The sequence below is a fragment of the Pygocentrus nattereri genome, chromosome 2, assembly GCF_015220715.1.
Source record: "Pygocentrus nattereri isolate fPygNat1 chromosome 2, fPygNat1.pri, whole genome shotgun sequence".
NCBI lineage: Eukaryota > Metazoa > Chordata > Actinopteri > Characiformes > Serrasalmidae > Pygocentrus > Pygocentrus nattereri.
The window spans coordinates 31,161,048-31,181,675 of NC_051212.1; the positions used below are offsets into that span (position 1 = coordinate 31,161,048).

General features: G+C 38.2%; 1 protein-coding gene across 5 annotated transcripts in view; it reads right to left on the reverse strand.

The window, feature by feature from the left end:
* Positions 1-2,739: 2,739 nt before the first annotated feature.
* LOC108436235 (nuclear factor 1 B-type) overlaps positions 2,740-20,628 on the reverse strand; it is a 109,010-nt gene continuing 91,121 nt past the window's right edge. For 4 of the 5 annotated variants that reach the window (XM_017712602.2, XM_017712604.2, XM_017712603.2 and 1 more), the window contains exons 11-12: positions 15,029-15,108; positions 2,740-8,991 (exon numbers count right to left, since the gene is read on the reverse strand). In XM_017712602.2, coding sequence (XP_017568091.1) covers positions 8,862-8,991; positions 15,029-15,108 — 210 coding nt within the window. In that variant the 3' untranslated portion in view covers positions 2,740-8,861. The remainder of the gene's footprint in view (positions 8,992-15,028; positions 15,109-20,628) is intronic. The other variant, XM_017712606.2, reaches the window with a different exon arrangement.

Sequence of the window (20,628 nt, forward strand, 5' to 3'; positions counted from 1 at the left end):
GGTCTTTTGCTGCTGTCTTCGTTTGTCAGGTTTATTTTTCTTTCCAGGTGGTGGGGATTGATTTAATTGAATCAATCAAGCCATCTTTTGACAACTGGCTCTTCCTTTAGCTGGATTAACCTCTAAAACTGCCGAGGGGCCTGGATGTGTAAGCTTCAATTTCTCGTTCTCATAAATGCATAACTTTTACATTAGTTTCACAGCAGTTACTGTCTCATTTTTAGAAATCAGTGGTTCGCAAATCTGATTGGCTGAGTCACATTCAAAACCGTTTAAATACTTTGTGCACATATGATTCCAAACAATTGAATTCTGTGTCAATGAGCAGAGTTTTTAAAAAACTAAGAATCACTATTTTATGTATAATGCCTAGTTAGCTACATGCCGCTGCTTAGAATTTTTTAATGAATAATAAATTAATTTTGAAACACTGAGGTATTTAAAATTTTATTTTGTGGACATTGCTTTGCGTCATACCCAACAACACTCCTTAACCCATAAAACCCTGGCTGTGTGTGTCTGTAGTTCAATTGTCAGTAATCTTTTGGTTCAGAGGGTTAAAATAGAATTCAAACAATTTCTCAAAATGTGCAAAATGAAATAGTTAAGATGTAAACAAAGTCAATTATAATTTGATATGAGATGCACTGTAAAAAGTCACAGTGGTGGAGACAGGAATCAGATGTTGAAAGAGTTTACTGCCTCTGAAAGCTTCATCACAAGTTATTGCATGAATATGCTGCCTGAGGCCTGAGACATTGTTTTGTGATAGGTTTGAGGTAAGATTTTAGCCTTAAACACTATTTTTAGATTCATCCATGCTAAGAGGTGAAAGCAGGATGTTCTAAGGAAAACAGAAGTTTTCCCAGTTCCAGGTTAAGTACTATTTTAACATGTATAAAAGGTCAAACATTACATCATGCAGAGGTTATGTCACCTTTCATATTTTAACTATTTTTTGTAATATGTTAAACTCAGCAGCACAGAAATTGGGCTCAAACATTTATTGATACATGCCATTTAACTTTGGTCCTTGTAGAGGATGTGTTAACTTACCTTCAAAATCAATAAAACACCTAAATTGACTGGGACATCCAAACTTTTGCATACAGCTTTATGGCTAATTTGTACTGTACACATTATGACCACTAGTTCCTGTACATCTGTATGTTGCACTACAATGCATTACTTTCCACCAAACCACTCTGACTCAGTTTACATCACAGCATTTGAATTATGCAGAGATTTTGAAAAACAAGTGGAATTCTCCTCTGAGCCTAACATACAACTGCATAACATATTATTGCTTTAATAGGAGTCCTGAATTATAAGATGAATAAATCAATAATAAGCCTGCACTTTAAGGGCTTAAAAGAAGAGGAGATGGGTGTGGGATTTGATTCCAAACAGGTATACGTGTGATTATACTTAGTTCAGGTCACGTCCCACTGCTCTGCTGTTTCCTGATCTCTCACAGGCTAGGCAGCTTGTTGCAGTATCTCTTGTTTCATGTGCAGGCCAACTTCAGCCAGCCTCCTGCAGCCATATCTGGAATAAAGGCAGTCACACACAACTCTGCCTCTCCTCCCGTCCCGCAAAAACATAATCGACCCGAATCACCATCCACAGCACTTAACTTCATCAAATCACCAACAACAGGCCTTAGTGGAGAAAGCAAAAAAGAAAAAGAGTCTTGGAAAATATGTAGGACACATGAAGAGCCAAAACCCTACAGACTTTTGCCTCCCTATTGAAGCCAGATGTTTACTTAACTGGCCAATTTTGATAAATGGCATAATGATAACCATTATGTATTTGGGTAATTTTATATCAGCATAGCACCATATTGTTTTGTTTTATGGCCAAAGTGAAGTTGTTTTGTGTCCACAGCCAGGTGTTGGTTTCGGCCTAATTGATAAGGGTACGGTAGGACCGCAGTTTTCATGTTAGTCCAACATGGCACCCATCGAGGCCTGAGCATAATCAACTTATTCTCAGCCCTGAGCGGAGTGCGGGATTATAAAGAGGCGTCCTATGCCACCAAGTGCAGCCAGCAGTGCTGCCGGCTTATCTCGCAGACACAGTGGTGGGTATTTACAGCCACTCAAAACTCGCTATGTGTGAACCGTACATGGACATAAAGACGCTGCTCTGGTTCTTTCTTCTTATTTCACAGCCCCAGTCCTAAATACGCTAAAATAAAAAAAAATAAAAAAATACAGTGCCTCAGGGAAATGTTGTCACTTCCAGGTTTAAGTGAACTCAATGGCCAGGGTGATAAGTGGAACTATCTGCAGTTGGCAAAAAACATACAACAAGAAATTTTTTGCATGTGACGTTGTGGTTGTTGTGAGACTTTGTGACTACGAAATTTTATGCATCTTTAAAGAATTCTTAACATTCTTAACTTTAATGTTATATAATTTAAATCATTTTGGATCATTTTTAGTGATCCATTCATCATGAAAAGATGTCACAATGTAAAAGGCAAGTGGCATTTTGAAATTGAGTAGAAAATGAATAACTTTAAAAATGAATAAAGTCATACTGTACAAAGTCGTTTTCCTTTAGAAAGCAGGTGTACAAAACCAAAGTGAATGACTCCATTAGACAACCACTTCCTTCTCAAACCATTATGATGGATGTCTTTCCAGAAATAGTTCTCAGTGCTGCACACCATAGCAGTAAACCTAAAATGAAGAAGCACAGGCTAAAATAAAAGACAAAATAATACTCAGCTTTGTAGCATAGCTCATTTTATTGTTTAAACAGTTTTGCATAGGAAATATATCCACTTCCAGTAATTGACTGCAGTAAAAACAGCTGCTAGCAGTATAGGCTGGATATAACAGTAACAATCACAAAAAAGTCAAGCGCTATTTACACTCATTTTTAATCTTGTGGCAATTTTAGCCCCCAAATGCAACTAGCTCGAAGGCAGTGCCTACTGTTTAGCTGTGAAAACTGAAAAACAATAAAAACTCAAAAAAAAACACAAACTCAAGAAATCAAAACAGCTGAAAAACAAGGCCTTCGCTATACAACTCCTTGAAGGATACCTGCATTTCCTGAACTGAGAATGAAACACAAAGGTTTGGAAAAGTCTATGACTTACATTCATGAACTTACATTGCCTTTTGTTTGCATACAACTGTGGTGTTACTACAATCACTAGAGGCTGATACAACCTTAAAACATTTGTTGCTGTTGTTGTTGTCATGTCATAAATCCATGTCTGAAAATTTGCAGAGGGTGTAAAAGTGCCACAAGACCCAAACGAAATCAACCCTGCTGTGGAGCTGGCAAGCATCTTTTTTTTCAACTGACTTTAAATTTTTTTTGTCATCTACTGTAGTACTAAGTGTAGCATTGACAATCTAAAGAAACACACTGCCCAACTATTCATTTAATCTCATCAAAGAAATATCGAGAGACCAGGGCACTCCATCCAACATGACTAAAATATTCAAAAATGAACAAAGCACAAAAACGCTTAAGAAGGACACATCACATAAAACCCAGGGGGATAAGAAAAAAAAAAAAAAAGATAAAAATGCACGAAGAGGCATCCCACACATTCTGTTTTGACTGAAGTTGTTTTTTTTCTGTTTATTTATTATTTTCCCCAAAGAAATCTCAATCAGTGTTTGTTTCTTTATTTACAATGGGAAGTCCACTGAGACTCTGAGCTGGAACAGGCACTGTTTAACATATATTTATATATATATATACTGTATATATATATCATTTTTTTGTCTTTTTTTTTTTTTTTTTGGTAAACGTCTCTTAATATGCTGGTTTTTTAAAACGTTCCTGTTTATGTCAACCTGATGTTCATTCATGCCATTGAAAATGCCCTAATAATGTACATGGAAATGTAGAAATGGACTAAAAGGTCCTCCTGCCTTTTTCCTGCAGTGATCCACATTCATGTGAACTAAAGACAAGATATTGCATGAGTGCCACTAGTCCTCCTTGCATAAGGAAAACATTTGTGGGCTTCTCAGTGTCCATGAGCATGGCTTTCAGAACTAATTCCAAGTGTAATACTCAACTTTACCAGGCCATCATCTCATGTAATGTAATACATGTAATGCTATGAAAATTTACTCAACAAATAAACTGATTAAAAAAAAATAAACAGCCCTTTAAAAGGAAGGAACATCTAAAAATCACTACTTAAACACAACAGAAGTGTAGAAATTGACTGTAACTCCTCAGATAAGCTTCATAACACTGTACACTGTGGTGAAGGGGAAGTGTTATGAGCTACCACGATGACACTAAATCGGACTAGATGTAACCATTCAGGCTAAATAGAGCACACTCAAACCAAACAACAAACAACGCACCAATGGAAGGGGTAGTGGGAACTGTGGAAAGTGCAAATGCTGTTTGCCCAAATTCTCTTCTGCGATGACGACATAACGGGATGTCTAAGGGGCCACATCAAGGCTGCTGGGAGATGGAGTTCTCCCAGTACCATTTGGCCCTTGAAAACTACACAATGAATGTGACGAGCACTTATCTTAGCATGGCAATCACTACCCACTTCGGGGCACATGTAAACACTATGAAACGAACATGCCTTAGTGTCAGCATCAGTACAGTATGTCTCACACAAATAATGTTTCATCAGAAACCAAAATGTGTACTGTATTGTGGGTAAGCTTCTACCAATGGGGAAATAACATGCTTTCTTTTGCACGAGACAGCAGAACAATATATAATATCGTTAACGTTACCCTGGTACTCGCTGTTGGCAGATTCGAATCGGGTGCCTTTTTAAAGTGACAAGGATTTCCATATTTGCCAGAAAAATAACAAAACATGATCCTAGCCAACATGAATCGAATCATTATTTCTCTTCCCATTTTTGATATCACATTATCACGTCACACGCACTCAATGTCCACACTAACAAAAAACAACACTCTGAACATTTATGAAATGTCTCCAAAATCCAAGTTAATCTACACAAAACACAACAAAAGACCTTCATCAATTTCTTTTAAACATTTACAGTCCCACATAATAGGAATTTACCTCCACTTTTTAAGTATAACAAAATGAAAACAAAAAAACTCACAATCATTCTAATTCTTATTTTATGGGCAGCTAGAGCTGTAACTCGCGTCAAGACGCAAAAACAACTTTGTTGTAACCTATTTTTACAATTAAAAAAAGTTGGGCATCAAATTCATAAACATTATTTTAAAAACCATGCTTTTTACAAACAATGGTAAAGAAAAAAAACTTTTACAGTGTACAAACTTTTGTCTACAAGGCAGGCATTTCAATAGAAAGATCCTCATTTGCTCACATCTTGTAGTGTCAGAGTCAGCTTTATACAAACACACACACACACACACACACACACACACACACACACACACACACACACACACACACACACACAGCCACACTCGCACCGCGCCAACACATTTCACGGAGCTGCCAGAGCAGATTTTAACCCCTAAGGACCACTACCAAAGACTATTGCTATTACTTCGGCCATCAGAATGGCCCTTACCCACAGCCTTCTTCACCATTTTGTACGAATCTAAAACCACAAAAACAATACTATGACCCTGACACTCCCATCACTCTAGGGGAAATGCACTTCAGTGGCATTGCCAATGGCCAAAAGGCTGCAAAACACTTCAATTTTCTCAAATCCTAAGGAAAAAGGCAGAGCAGTGCACATAAAACGGGGTGGCTTCATTTTTTTAAAAACTTTTTTACTTTTCTAAATTGAATGAGCGTATTTGTGAAGGAGGAGAGAGTGAGCTTGACTTGAGTTTTATGTCCAATTTGTTTTTTTTTTCTTGAGGACATGGTTTGAGGTTGAATGATTTCACATCTTCTTGGCAAACAGCAGAAACGTGACGTAAATTTCATTTTTTCATGGTCATCTTGAAAGAAAATCTAATAACCAATACTGATAATGCCCCTTGCAGCATTATGCCTGAGTTACGGAGTTTTAGTCTTCAATGTTTAATTGAAAGGACACTGTAGGTGGATGATTGCCTATGTGCTGTATAAGTGCTAAACGTTTAATCAGCAGTGAGATATCTTGGTCCTCCAGACCAAATGGGGAATAGATAAGGCTCTTCCTCTGAAGTCCGTAGCTTATCACAAATAGAATATAAAATACAGATAATGAGCTAATACGGTGTCCCCAAGCCTGACTGACATCTCGATAAGGCTACAACTGGGAATATCTCCAAGATAACAAAACAATAAAGGATAGCAGATTTATTTTCTGATTGTGAGAGTTTTTATCACGCAGGACTGCGTGGTGATTGTAACGCATTTTTTTATCAAGTCACTTTTCTATTTTTTGTAAAAATTTAAGGCATCTATTTTGAAATTGCATATTGCTACTTATAATATGCAGACCAAACGCTCTAGATTACTCTTCATAGCTTTCAAGACGCAGTACCGACAATAAGAAATGACAGTGTGTTGATAAAGATGTTGAATGATCTGTGAATGTGCAGTATACAGATAAAATTCATTGTCCTCATTGCGCAAAAGTAAATGTGAAGATAAATTTGATTGGTCTCAGTGATGTGTACCTCATTGCAATATACATGTTTGAAAATGTCCGAATTCCATTGCTGATTGTCGCTCTCAAGCCAAGCTGTCTCTCCTATGAAAATGAGCTTCTTCCAGGAGTTGAGCTAGCACCCCAGGTGTGAAGTTTAAAGAAGGTGTTGGTTAGTCACAGTAGACAGATCAGTGAATTTTGCAGCCGTATTATACCAAATGGTGCATTCTTTGCAGACATGCTACAAAGTGTAGAAAAATAATTACTCCCCTCACAGAGAATACAAAACAAAACAACCCTTACATGAGCCTCTCCATCTTTCAGTACACTCAAGAGAAAAAAAAGACCTTGTCATACACTGCATAGAAAGCAGTTCCCACTTTGGTCAATTAAAAAAAAAAGAAAATAACAACAACAACATCAACAACAACATTAACCATGACAACATCAACAAAATAAATGTGTACACTATTTGTATCTCCATACTAGCTTCTATTAATCGACATAGCTAAAAGCACTACCTACATAGGCAAAACTTGGTATTGCATAATTTTTATAATTCTGGACCCCTCCCTCCCCAATAATGACTGGAAGATGAAAAAATAAAAATAAAACAACACCAAAATACTGAAAAAATAATGCTGGTTGATTATAAACTTTAGAACGGCAACTATACACAGCCTTGATATGCACTGTAAATGTGAGATAAAGTAGTAAATGGAGCTAAAAATCAACAATGTCACAATTTCATCCAGAGTACAAAATATTTCTTATCATAAAAATGTTATTTTTTTCTAAAACGGTAATAAATGCAGCAAAAACAAGTGTAGTGATGTCTATATTCAAAGGCAAGGCACGTAATGTGGACTATATATCTTCGTGCAAATTAAGATTATTGGAAAGATTAGTTATATAAATATATCTGATTGGAGAGGCGATGGCATTGGGACTGCCGTGAACAATTGTGGATTTCTGGGACTGCAACTCTTGGGATCCACCAAAGTGGGCATAAAAGAAGCACCATGAGACCTAGCCTTACCCTGCAGGTTAGTGTTTAACTGAGTGCAGATTTTACACATAACACACACACACGCACGCACACGCCCCCACACACACACATTTTCTCTTAAATTACTTCACCAGCCTGCGTTCCTCATGTTTCTTGTAATATCACATTGTAAACAGTAGCTTTATAAGCTAATGGCCCAAATGAAAATGCACACTAAATTGGTGGGTTATTAAAATAAGCCATTTTATACACACTGTATATTTGTGTCTTTTCACCTTTTTAAGTTTCTGTTTGTCATTTCACAAAATAAATTAAACAAAAGCTACCCGAGTGCTTGGGCACGGCTCAAGATAAGTGCTGTTTTGTTCGTGTTTAGTTCCGCTCAGGTAAACGTTCACCATCAATCACACTTTTCCACCCTCAACTATCCCCCATTTTCATATATGAGGATGCAATTTTAAATTGTAATTCATGATTAAAAAGTTTACGTAAAACTTTTGTTCCCCCTTCCTTTAGAGTCCTAGGGCAGACAGACTATGATAGCTTCCCTTCAGTAAAAAAATCATTTAAATTGCACTTGCCTCATACGAGATATTTTCTTTTTTTCGTTTTTTGAAAATCCTTTCTAGGATATATCAAAAATGAATGGGGTTGTTTCTCTAACCTAGTAATACAGATCTTTTTCTTTCACTGAAAAAAAGTTTCCAGAGTTCTTAACTCTTAAGAGAGTAAAGTTAACCTTTACCTTTAAAGGAAGTACAAATCCAGGATTGACAAGATTACAGATACTAAAAGGTGACTTCTGATCACAAAAACTGAAATTTAGAGGGTAAAATAAAAACAGAAACATCTGAATTGCTGAAAGTTGTTCCTATGGTATGCAATGAATAGGTTGAGCCTTGTTTGATGCGTTTGTCAGAATTGGAGCCTGCTTTCCAAAAAATGTCCAGCCAGCCAGCCCTTGTGTGCCTCTCCTTCTACACCTGCTCAAAAATCAAGACTAGAAATTGTGACGTAAGAATGAGAGAAAACACTACAAGAGACTAGCGTGTCATGCAAAAACATTAAGGCATCTAATTTTTTTATGGTAAATATCACAGTATGTCAGCTGAGGGGCCGCCTCACACAACGACTGACTGGCATGGAGAGGCTCGTGCCAGCTTTGAACCAGCCCACTCTTCTGTTCTAGGCCAAAGTCCTTCAGTGGGAGGGACAAAAGTCAATGGCGATTGTATAAGTGCTGCTTGCTGGTTTGTCCACGGACCTGTCACTCCAGAATCTAGGCTCGGCCCCACTCAGTCAGTTGCTTGTCTCTGCCTGGAGAAGGGGCTCACCAATGATGTTTATGCTGTAATTCTGGACATTTGTTGGCAGAATCTGAGTCCCGTTCGACACTTGGAATGGAATTAAGCTCGCCCAGGTACCAGGACTGTGGACACAAAAGAGAAAGATATTTTTTAATACAGTGCAGCACTACTAAACATATGAACACCTGGAAAAGATTCATTTGCACAAATGATTGTGATGAACAAATAATTAGAAAGAACATCTAAGTCAATTATCAATAAGATAATAAGAATAAAAATACTAAGCAGCAGCAAAACATTTCCATGATGTTTAAAATGCCTGAATATGCACTAGAAACCTTGAAAACTGTCAATTTAGTTAATCTTTGTAAAAAAGTGAAATAACACAAGCCAAACTAAAAACACATATGATAAACACCTTTAATGCATATATTCAAATATTCCAGGACACTGCATATTTAAACAGTAGGACTGCACAATATATTATTTGTTAACTGTTATCAGGATACTGACTTCCACAACACATAGCATAACAAAAGACAGCAATACAAAAATAAGACTAACAACTAATAACAATTCATAAATCCATACTAACTTGTAATAATCAAGATTAGAAGCAGTATGTACATATGTGTGTTACTGCATTGTTTTATTCTAAACCACTCCCTTCCCACAAAAAATGGAAATTTACAACAAATAAATAAATAAATAAATAATGCTGGTTGATTATGAACTTTGATTATAGGTTCCATTTTTTTTCCCACAGTCTGTATGAAGGACTTCCACCCTCCTCCCCACCTCCCCCCAAACCCCTTTAACCATGGATAGCACAGAAGAACAGGAAACACATAGAAACAAAGCTTCCTCAGAGAGTGGATGGATAAGGAGACGGGGAGTCCTGCACCCCGGAGCGCCTGCACCCATCTCAACCCCCCGGGGGCTGACACCCACTCTCTGATCAATAGGGTTAAGTCAGGGGCTGATTGTGTACCGTACTTTCCCATCCGCATTCGGCTAGCATGCTAGCACGCACAACAACATAAGACTGTTAATTGCGAGCAGCAGCGCAGGCCTTGAATGCAAAAGCACCGGGGTGCACAAACAGCATGTTGTTCCCTGGGGGGAGGACAGCGGGGGTCTGAATGGTACGTACATGTGTCGAATAATTAGGCAGGCCAGAAACCAGTACCCCCCTACAGCACACCTCCTCCTCCTCCTTTTCCGTCTCCTTCTCTCTTAAATACCTGTCTCACACAATCAGCGCTTTCTGTTTGCAGATTACAGGCCGCGCTCCTGCTTCTTTCAACAGTACCCGGTGCACACAGCCACCTCTTTGTTATTTTCCTCTTTCTCTTTTACCCCCCCAACAAAAAAAGAAGGAAAAAAAAAGTAAAAGAGACAGGATTGGCTGGGTGTGGGCAGCAGCAGCAGGGTGGGCAAAGAAGGGCATAGTGTGTTGTTTGATGGAAGGCAACAGTAAATAGAAGAAACTGAGCGACTTTCCCCCAAGACCTCTAAGATGCAGGTGCATAGCTTCAGTGGATCAGCTGGGGTGGGGTGGGGGGTGTTTAAGGGAGTTTTCTTTGGGGGTTTGTTTGTTTTCCAAAGAGGACATGAGGGGGCTCAGGCTGATGGCTGGTGAAGCCGACAGGGCCTCGGCGGATGTAGAACACTGACTTTATTCTTCCCCTGGCTGCCTGGAGTGACACGCCTGACTGTGGACATGAATGCGGCTAATGATTCAGTCTGCATTTTATACAAATCACCCACAGCTAAGGCGGCTGAGACTTCACTTAAAACAATAGGGCCAAAGTTTATGATTGCAGTGCCACAAACACGATCAGACTTTACAAAGCATGGGATAGAAGCAGAGAGAAAGGAAGGCCAGCGATAACAGGGTGGAAGCAGAAGACAAAGAAAGAAAGAAAGAAAGAAAGAAAGAAAGAAAGAAAGAAAGAAAGAAAGAAAGACGTTCTACTTCACATGGTTTAAACATTGTTAATCACGAACTGAAAAAATATAATCTATACATAATTTCCACATGAATAAAATATATGACATTAGATAACTCATTGCCAAGATTCAACTGTAAGAAACACAATACTGGTAATTTAATATATTTTATTTGTGTGGAAATTACAAATTCAATGCTTCCCTTTTTCAGTGTGTAGTCTCTCTTCCCTTCACTGTCCTCACTCAAACATTCCCTGAAGGCTCCTCTTTCGTCTGTCCCTTTCTCTCACTCTCTTTTTCTCTCTATCTCTGACCTGCCAGACATCATCTGACAGGAAATGAGAGATTAAGTTTTTCCTACCTTGCTGAACAAAGAGAGCACAGAGGAGGGAAAACACTCAACAGCGATTTGCCTTTAGATTTTTTTTTTCCTAAGCTAGCTTTGCTAGCTTTTATCCTTTTCTTTCTCTCTCTATCTCATTCTCTCTTTGTTACATACCACTCACTCCTCAGTAACACAGGAGAGCCCAGCAGTAATGGATTACTTTCTGGGCGGTACAGATGGTCCTCAACCCCTCTATCCTCCCATGGATCTCTGCGCCAAGCCCGGCCTCGGCCCTTTGCAGAGTGCCATTAGTGCCGTCTCCTGGCCGATTGATCGCTCAGGCTAGAGGGGTGCCACCCCTTCTTTAACAATTTCAAGTTCAGTCTGGCATTACCTAATGTCTGGTTTCCCCTGGATACCAGACGGCTTAAGACGTGACAGCTCTCTACCACAAGGGGGTTATGGGGGTTACAGAGGAGGGGGTGAGAAGGGGAACAAACAACTTTCCTCACGCTTCATCTCCCTTATCAAATTCTGTACTGTCGCAGAGCCCTTTTCACTAACCACTCATCCATCCTGCTCTTCTTCCCTGCAAAGTCCACTTGGGTGTAGTGGCAAGCTTACAGCATGCTTCATTTGGGGATCAGGCCCTAAATTAGATTATCTAATGGCATCTTAATGGATTGCTGACCTCATTTTCTGCAGGATGGCAATGAGTAAGACTGGCTTCAATTCAATTTGGGTTGAGCCATGGGCTGACATGCGCGATGCTCCGCCAAAGCAGCCCCATCCGCATGCAAGCAACAAATTACATTTAAATACAGTGGTCCAATCAACTACAGTCCGGCGCTTAAACAAGATTTTCAACTGCAAATTGCAAGTTTTAAATAATCCAACAGCAAAGTAGACGAGGCAGACTATTACACATTGATTTTTAAATAGCAATCCACTGATGGAATGCATTCTTGCTCCTACCTCCTCTGGTCATTTAGGAGGCTACAAAAAGGGGATAAGTTGGAAGAAAGAGGCCCAGTAACCGTGGCGACCGCAAAGGAAGCCTGAGCTCAACGCCACTTCGCCACACCACAGAATAAGTGCTGAGAGGAAGTGCTGAGTAAGGATTTTTTTCTGGTTCTGGGGAAAGGGGCAGAGAGAGATGCTCAGGAAAATAAAAGAGAAAAAGAGGGAGTGAGAGATAGAGAGAGGTGTCTACCATTTTGGAGAAGAATGAATGGCTCAAGGACAAAACCCAGGCTAAGCTCACAAACTCCATTAAATAAGTCAGTAGTGCGATGTGAAAGAGCAACAGTTCTGATTGGTGAAACTGAAAAAAATGAATATGTGTCAGACAAATGAATAAAGGAGAACTATACATGAGCAGAAAAATGAATCATGATATCACCTACCAGATATAAATGAGAAATATTATAATAAGTTGAAGCAAAAATGGAACCCACATTATAGACTAAGGTTGGGCAATATGGCAAATGTTTTAATGATACATGATATTGAGGTTTTTCTCTGTTGTAACAGAGAGAATGCACCAACAGCACCACATAAAAATATCATGAAAATACTATGAATGAATACAATTATTTTTATTCAATGTTTCACATACTATAATGCACTAAATACAATAATCAGGAATAATTGTGCTCCATTTGTAAGGACACATTAAGGTCAGTGCTCATTATGTACTGATGATTTCCACGATATGCTCAGAAAATCATACTGTGACGTAAAATCTCGATAACAACAACACATCGTCATATGGCCCACCTCTACCACAGACTACCTCACAAATTATCGTAGTCTCCACAGTTCAGGTAATTTGTGCAATATTTGTACAACTGCATGTGCACATACTTTTACTTAGGCAGCATTTAATGACCTCACTTAACAAATTTCACAGCAAATTGAGGAGCCTGTACATGCACTAAGCGGGCTATCTAGCTACCATCACGGCAATCTACAGCACATGACTTAATGCAAACATACCAAAAACACATACATATATTTACCATTTTTTTAGTAGATAATACCAGAAAATTAAAATGTATTTATATATTATATATGTATTGCAATGTGGGCAGAGAGGATCATCTCAGTGGGAGGTGAAAAACAGAAGAGCTACATATTAAGGCTGCCAAGGCTCAGAAAATCTAAGCTGACCTTTACAAATATGCAGCCTGCTGCCTTTGCTAAGCCCAAAACAAATGCTCATCATCCAAAGAGTATGTCTAGAGTTCTGCTGTTTCCTGTAAGTAACAATCTTTCTTTTGCTGTTTCTGAGAAATATAAGCTTTAACCATCAATTCTCTCAAACACAGGAATTTCCTCAGAAATTTTTTTTCTAGGAATTCAATGCCCTCATTCCTGAGGGCTAATCAACCAAGAGAGTCAGTGAAGGCACAGAGAGGAAAAACCTGCTTCATGTACTGACACACACATAATCATCAAAAGAGTTCACAGAGTTCTTTAAGTATTTTGGCACATACATGTCTGTTAGATTGGACAAAGGCTCATAAGGAGGTGATTTAGAATTCCAACAATGGTGTAAATACTCCAGTCATGTCTCTGGCACCCACTTCTTGCAATTCAAAATGGGCATGGTTCCATAACAGAGTGAGGACATGACCTACATTTGGCTCCTGAACAAAACTGCTGAGTTACACCATCTTTACCAGTTAAAAAAATCAAACTTTCTCTTTTCCAGATAAAAAACCTGAATGTCAACAGAAATGTTGAATATTTATCAAAGTCTTATCATCCCTGCTGTACTTTCATGTGTATGTCTACGGACAATGACAACTTTATAGTTGACTTCATTACAACAATACAGCAAACCTGTTCAACAACATCTGCTGAAAGATCAAAAATGAATGTAATACCTATTAAAAGTCTGCTTAGTGTAACTGTTGCAACTGGATCAGAGTCACCCTATTCCAATTGCTAGCCACCATGGCATTCCAATAGTGCATGGCAGCTAGGAGTGCTAACACATGATAACATGTAGCATATTTATAATTAGATACTATGATCTAAGTTTGCATCTTCTATCTTTTTGGATTCTTACTGTAAATAAATGATGCCAAGAATGGAAACCTTCAACTAGTGGCAGTTTGTGTATGTATTTGCACATTTTACCACAGAAAAAAAACTACTCTCACAAAAGCAAGAAGAAAATGTACTTATATCAGTTATTGTATAAAAAACAATACATTGACCTATCTATGCGCTACCCACACATGCATTCTTGCAACTGTTAAACAGCCTTTACAGAACTCTGGCAGAAATCCCATTCAAGATAATGAGACGTTGTTGTGCACAAATCTACTCAATACAACTTAAAACTTTAAATGTAAAAATTTAAACGATAATTGTTTTATAAATTTAGACCATTTATTTATTTTATGTTCAGACAGATGTGTGTAGTTTTTTTTTGTTATGTGATCAAGCTAATGTAAGTAGGGGAAATTCTATGTCGCTACCATTTCCAATTTGCCTAATTTCATTACAACAGAGTCCAGATCAGTGGCATAGCATGTTTAAACTGGAAACTCATTCTAGATACTCTAAACAAACACTGCAATGATCCTGTTAGAATAATATATGTGTTGTGTGCTACAATTTCTCATTAGGTTGAAAAATATTTTTGCCAGCATTCTGTAATGACTGTCCAAACTTGCTAGAGTTACTAAGAATGAATGCATTTGTGGGAGGAGAATGAATATATCAGCTGGAACTGGGAAGGGCATGGAGAGGGTTATACCACTACAAACACAGGTTGTGAAAAAAATTAAAGAATGACAGAAAAAAAAGGACAACAACATGAGAGAGACTTGATGGAGATGTGTGTTGAAAAAAAAGTAAACGTTTACCTTTGCCAAGAAATCCCCAAAGCCTCCTCTGAGCCATAAGACCTGACGTTTTGATTCACGGGCCAGTCACAAATCCTCAGCTGTCAATCAAACACCTCTCAGTCAGACAACGGGGCCAGCACAACGGTACTAACACACATTTAGCATGCAACAAGGCCAGGAGCAGTCTGTGCCCAAAACTACACACACATTCTACTGTTTGTCTTGCGCTCCATATAATTTTGGACTCATAGCATAAACTAATTTCATTTAGGATACTTCTTATTCAATTAAAATTGTTAAACTGCTTTTAGTAAAACATTAAGTTTAATCTGGGTCCTGGCATGAAAAACCTAAATGTACAAAGAGCAAATGTTATATGTAGCATGCAACAACATTAGTGGGATAATCATTAACTGTTATGGAAGCAAAAAGAAGAGGTTAGTTTACAAAACTGAAGACCGGGTCACAAGGACATAATTCATCTTTGCCAAAACACTACTGTATGGGAATAGGGACATGCATTCCATCTGGTGCATGCACTTTGCCATCTAAACTGTTGTTAGACTTTTTCAAAGCAGATGGGTTGAATGAAGCATGGTCATGCTGTGTGGAGGCAGCGTTGGCCATCGGTGTCAAATGTGTAACTTTTTGCCTCTTTGTGCTGACCTCTAAAAGGAAAGTATGTTGCATATGGTTGTGGATGGAGGAAAATAATTCATACAAAAGCATGATTACACACGCTCTTACACACATGCACCAAAATCATATGAATGAGATGTATAATGTGGTCTACAAACAAAATGAAATATCACCGCAGACACACACAAAGAAATTTCCGCAATAAACGCCACAAAGGCAGAACTTGACACTTCATCGAACTTTCCATTTTGCTAATGCATGGCGGAAAATATTGCAGTCCTTTTTGCCCGCCTGCAGTACTGTCAGATGCACAGCCTATTTACAAGCTTTAATCAGGTAGATTCACTCTCTGAATATTCAGTGCCACTTATTCTCAGTCAATAGAGCTAGCCATTTCTGGAAAGCACCTGTACCACTCCCTAACTGAATCAATTTCCATCGCAATAAATCTAGAAAGGTGAATAATTGATTTCCTATATTTACTTCAAAGATGCTTTAGCGCAGACCCAGAGAAGTTCAGGTGGCTAAAATATCCATTTCCCTGAGTGAAACCCACATAAATTAGGAGAGTGAGCACAAGCGTAGGCGTTGAACAGGAACTTATTGGAATTTTACTGATAGCTCAGAAGCCCAGTCATGGTGGGAGCCATAATAAATCACAGATAGAGTACATATTCAATGGCTAATAGAGAAAATATGGTATAGAAAATGTGGATAGAAGTTGTGGCTGTAGCAGAACATTTTATGTGTACTAAACGTGTACTGAAATGACATGTAGTTTCACTTAAAATCAAAGTGAAGTCTGTGACGCTATATGATGCATTTTTCTTGTGTGATTCAGTTTTACACTGTTAGTGTGCGGATATCCACTTCCATCAGTATAACTGCCAACTTTGTGTGTGTGAGTGAGCTGAAGCCAGAAAACAATGGCTTTGGGTCGAAGTCGAGGTCAACTATCAGACTGTTTCAGTGGCGGGCATTTCTTCGTCCTGTTTTGGTCAAATCCCACACACTAAAAAAACACACACACAATATGTGGTGAAAAGGTCTCACTAGTGCTGCTATTAGCGTTGATGCAAACTTAAGTTCAAGGCCACATGCCCTGAAAAATAGCAAGTTCACTTAAGGTCTTTGTATTATTATGAAATGAAATGGCCCTAGAATAACTGAATAACTCAACTGTAATAGATCAAAGAGAGTGTTTCTGCTAAGACTTCCAATTTGCGTGTAGCAATAAATGATCTATACTGAATACAGATGCAAATATTGGCAAATTTCTTTGACCAATAACCGAACTTCGTTAGTCAGCATTTAGCTGCCTAAAATCAAGGAGACAACCCATTAAAACATCCTCAATTGTAAAACTTACCCAGACCTAAACATTTACTGGCTGAGTCATCACTTACAAAATTCTTGATATGCACACACTTAGGAGCCCAGCTTTGGCTCAGTTTCCTTCTCTGTAATTTTGCACACCCATGTGCAATTCCTCACACCACCGTGCATCACACTTTCCTTCTGAGAAAATGGATGAATCTCTTGTCTGTCTTCACTTGTGTAGTTGTGCTATTGCTATTTTTAGTAGGCTTCTCCAGCAGAGCCAACTGCCTATTACACCCTCATGGGCAGAGTTTAAAAACTTTACTCAGCTTTAATGATAAACTTGCCCATACAAACAAAAACTGTTGTTTATTGGTAATCAAATGAACATTTTCACTTTATCTGACTGGTCAAACTGTTTGTTGTTTAATGGTTAATCGGTTAATGACTTACATCCCTAATACTGACTATACAAAAATTCCCTTTTTCAAAAAAATAATAAATAAAAAGCCCTTTTTTTTTACAAATATTTGATCATTTCATCTTTCAAATTTCTTAATGTATGTTACTGTAACCAGATTTTCATTTCTATTTGTGAAAGGGAAGGGAAGCTGGTGTTTCAACTTGAAAATAAAAAAAGGAAAAAACAGTTATGAGGTTCTATTATTTCAGAAATGAAATTCTATTCCTGCAGCTCTAAATGTATGCATTATCAAGGCTTATCTTACTTACCGAAGGACTGCATGTCCAAATGTCACTTTCATTTGTCAGTGTTAAGTAAATAACAACAGCACGACCAAACAACCAAGCTCAGGGTCAGCAATTAGCCACCCAGTGCTAGCAAGCCTTTAGAGGACGCTCAGGGCCCAGGCTGCTTCTGGAGTTTTAGTGCCATCTGTCCATATCACTGCCAGATCACAGAGGTGTGCTGTGGTGGCGTTAGCGCCTTAGCCAAGTTAGCGCTCAAGAACAGCTGTGTTTGGGGGCTGGATAAGCGTGCTAACATTAGATAAAGCCAAATAAGATTTTGATCAGTGATCAGTCCCAGAAGTGAGGCTATGGGCTTTTTCCCATGATGGAAAGAGACAGCAAGAGAGTTTAAGAGGGGAAGAAGCCCTTAGGGAGAATGGCTAATGAAATTTTCTCTTCGCTGGTGTTTTCACAAACACTTTACACAGGGGCCTCAGCCTGGAGCAGGTGTTTTGTGTGTGCATGTGTGTGTGTTTGTGCCTACATGTGTGAATTCATCTGTTATTTTCCCAAGTGTGCATGGGTTAGAAGTTCCAAACAGGCTTGGTTGAACACCAATTCCATTGTAACATTCAGACTATGACCATCTGCCTGTCTGTCTGTCAATGTTGTCACTCAACTCGTTTGGCTATATTCACGTGGTTAATCATGGAAGCAAGCTTTAATACAATATTGAGTCACATGCATACATGTTCGCTCTTGAGTTAATAGCGATGTTATGAAACCATACAAAATAACCAGACAATATCTGATGACAATCACACAATTGACTAATACATGTGCCATCCACAAATTCGTTAACTTGTAGCAATTGTTGATAGGTTGGACAGGCTTAACCAAACGTTTTCGAATTCCAGTCAAAGTAATGAGAAACTACAATCTACAGAGTCGCTACATAACATTGAGTTTACAGTTTAAAATATTTTTATTTAGGCCAATCACAGTCATAGAATTTCAGTTGACCATTAACTGCCATGTAAATAATTGCAGTAAAAAAGTTAAAACATTTTTTTGTTAATTGTATATAACTATGAAAATACAAGCCAAAGTGGATCATTTGGCTGAACAGTTATCTTGCTTCCTAGCTGTCAATAGTAAGAAGCTCACAACTGACCACAGACACAACTCTAAACAAGTTAGAATACCAGTCAAATTAGAATGGTTGTTGTTTTTGTGAGGTCTGTGCTGCATCTGAAAACTAAGGAAAATGCATATAATTCACATTCTACTTGTTGCCACTGGCAAAATGACTGTGAAGGCTGCAGAAACTGGAAAATAACTAGGGTCAGCTTAAATCATTTTGACCAGGGGATTACTTAACAAATGTGAGAAGCCTTATGCTACTGAGCAGGACTGAGCTAACTTGAAAATAGTCATGCTGGAAATGACGAGCACAAATTCACTGCAATACTAATGGTAGTTTGATTACATGACAAAAAGAAAAAAAACATTTTTTGAAAAGACCTAATTGTAATTATTCTGAGAAAGTTTTGCGCTACAATTTCTCAAAAAGTTGAATGAGATTTTCCCAATGTTCTGTAAAGCTTGTCCAACCTCACAACAGTTAATTTGAAAGAATTCAATTGTGAGTGGAGTGTGGACAGATCAACCAGGAAAAATGTGTCTAAAAGATGTTTTCACAAACATCAAATTTTCATTCAGCTATTCCATATCGAAAATCTAGCCTATTCACAAAGACACTTTAAAAGGTCATGACCTCATCTCTCTTCCTTAGCATCTCCGCTCTAGATGGATTACATAAGCAGTGTTTAAAGGCTCCTCTGGAACATTGGCTTATCAGAGGAAACCGTCCATTATCCATAATAGCTGAGGTCCCAGAGCCACCCCTTTAAAGCCTGTGCTTCTTTCTGTGTGTCTGTGTCATATGCTACATGCATGTACAGCCCCCACATCGTATGTCACAAAAGGCGGTGATGACAGGCTTGTGGGATCTTATACACGGAATAAACGTAGGATCCCAGCCTACAAATCGTAAGTGGTGATTTAGGACATTTCCCGTGGCTGCTATAAGGCTCTCATGTGCACAGATGGTTATAGAAAATGAGGTACGCTCAAACAGTTGTTAAGTCACCAACAGCAATGGCCTTCAAGTATATACATACACAGTCTGTCCATCTACAGACTCGTATATAAGCAAGCTAATAAGCTAGCATGAATGATTATGTTGATGAGACAATATTTTTCCTTTGGGATTTGGTGTTGTGTTAATTAGAATGTGAACAGTGCATTAAAGAATAGGGCTTTCTGAAAACTATCTCCATCTCTGCTATATAACACTTAGCAGTGGCTGTCATTGCCAGTGAGGATAAAACCGTAGTGCAATGCAATTATTTCTCATTCATAGTAAACTGACACAAGCAGAGAAATTAAAAAGCATATGCACTCATAAATTTCAATCAATACTACAGTTGTATTTGTAAGCAGAGGAGTTTTTTATGATTTAAATTTGATGCAAGTTAGTGTTGTGAAAAACATTGTTTACATTTTGAAATGAATTAACATCAAAACCTACACAAAATCTGAATGTTAGAAATGTGCATTCTGATCAATTTTAATATTCAAGTATTCGTAAGAGTTAAAGAAGTGACATCCATTTAACCACAACAAAGCAAAAAGTAACAAAAAAAAGATGAAAAATTGACTTTGGCCAAAATCTGCGTCAGGCAGTAGGCTTACTACTAGAGGTTACATTTTGAAAACAAGTTTTAATATTCAACTAGTAGTTTTTGGTCTGATGACTAACAAAAGCTGCTTCTTCAGAGAGGCTAATGAGCTAGCAAAAAATGGTAGATATTGGCTGATGTCTCGAAGATTCATTGTCTTCTACTACATTGTCTCTTCTCCTCAGTGGATGATGTGCCGACGTTACATTGTCAGAGTTTCTATTT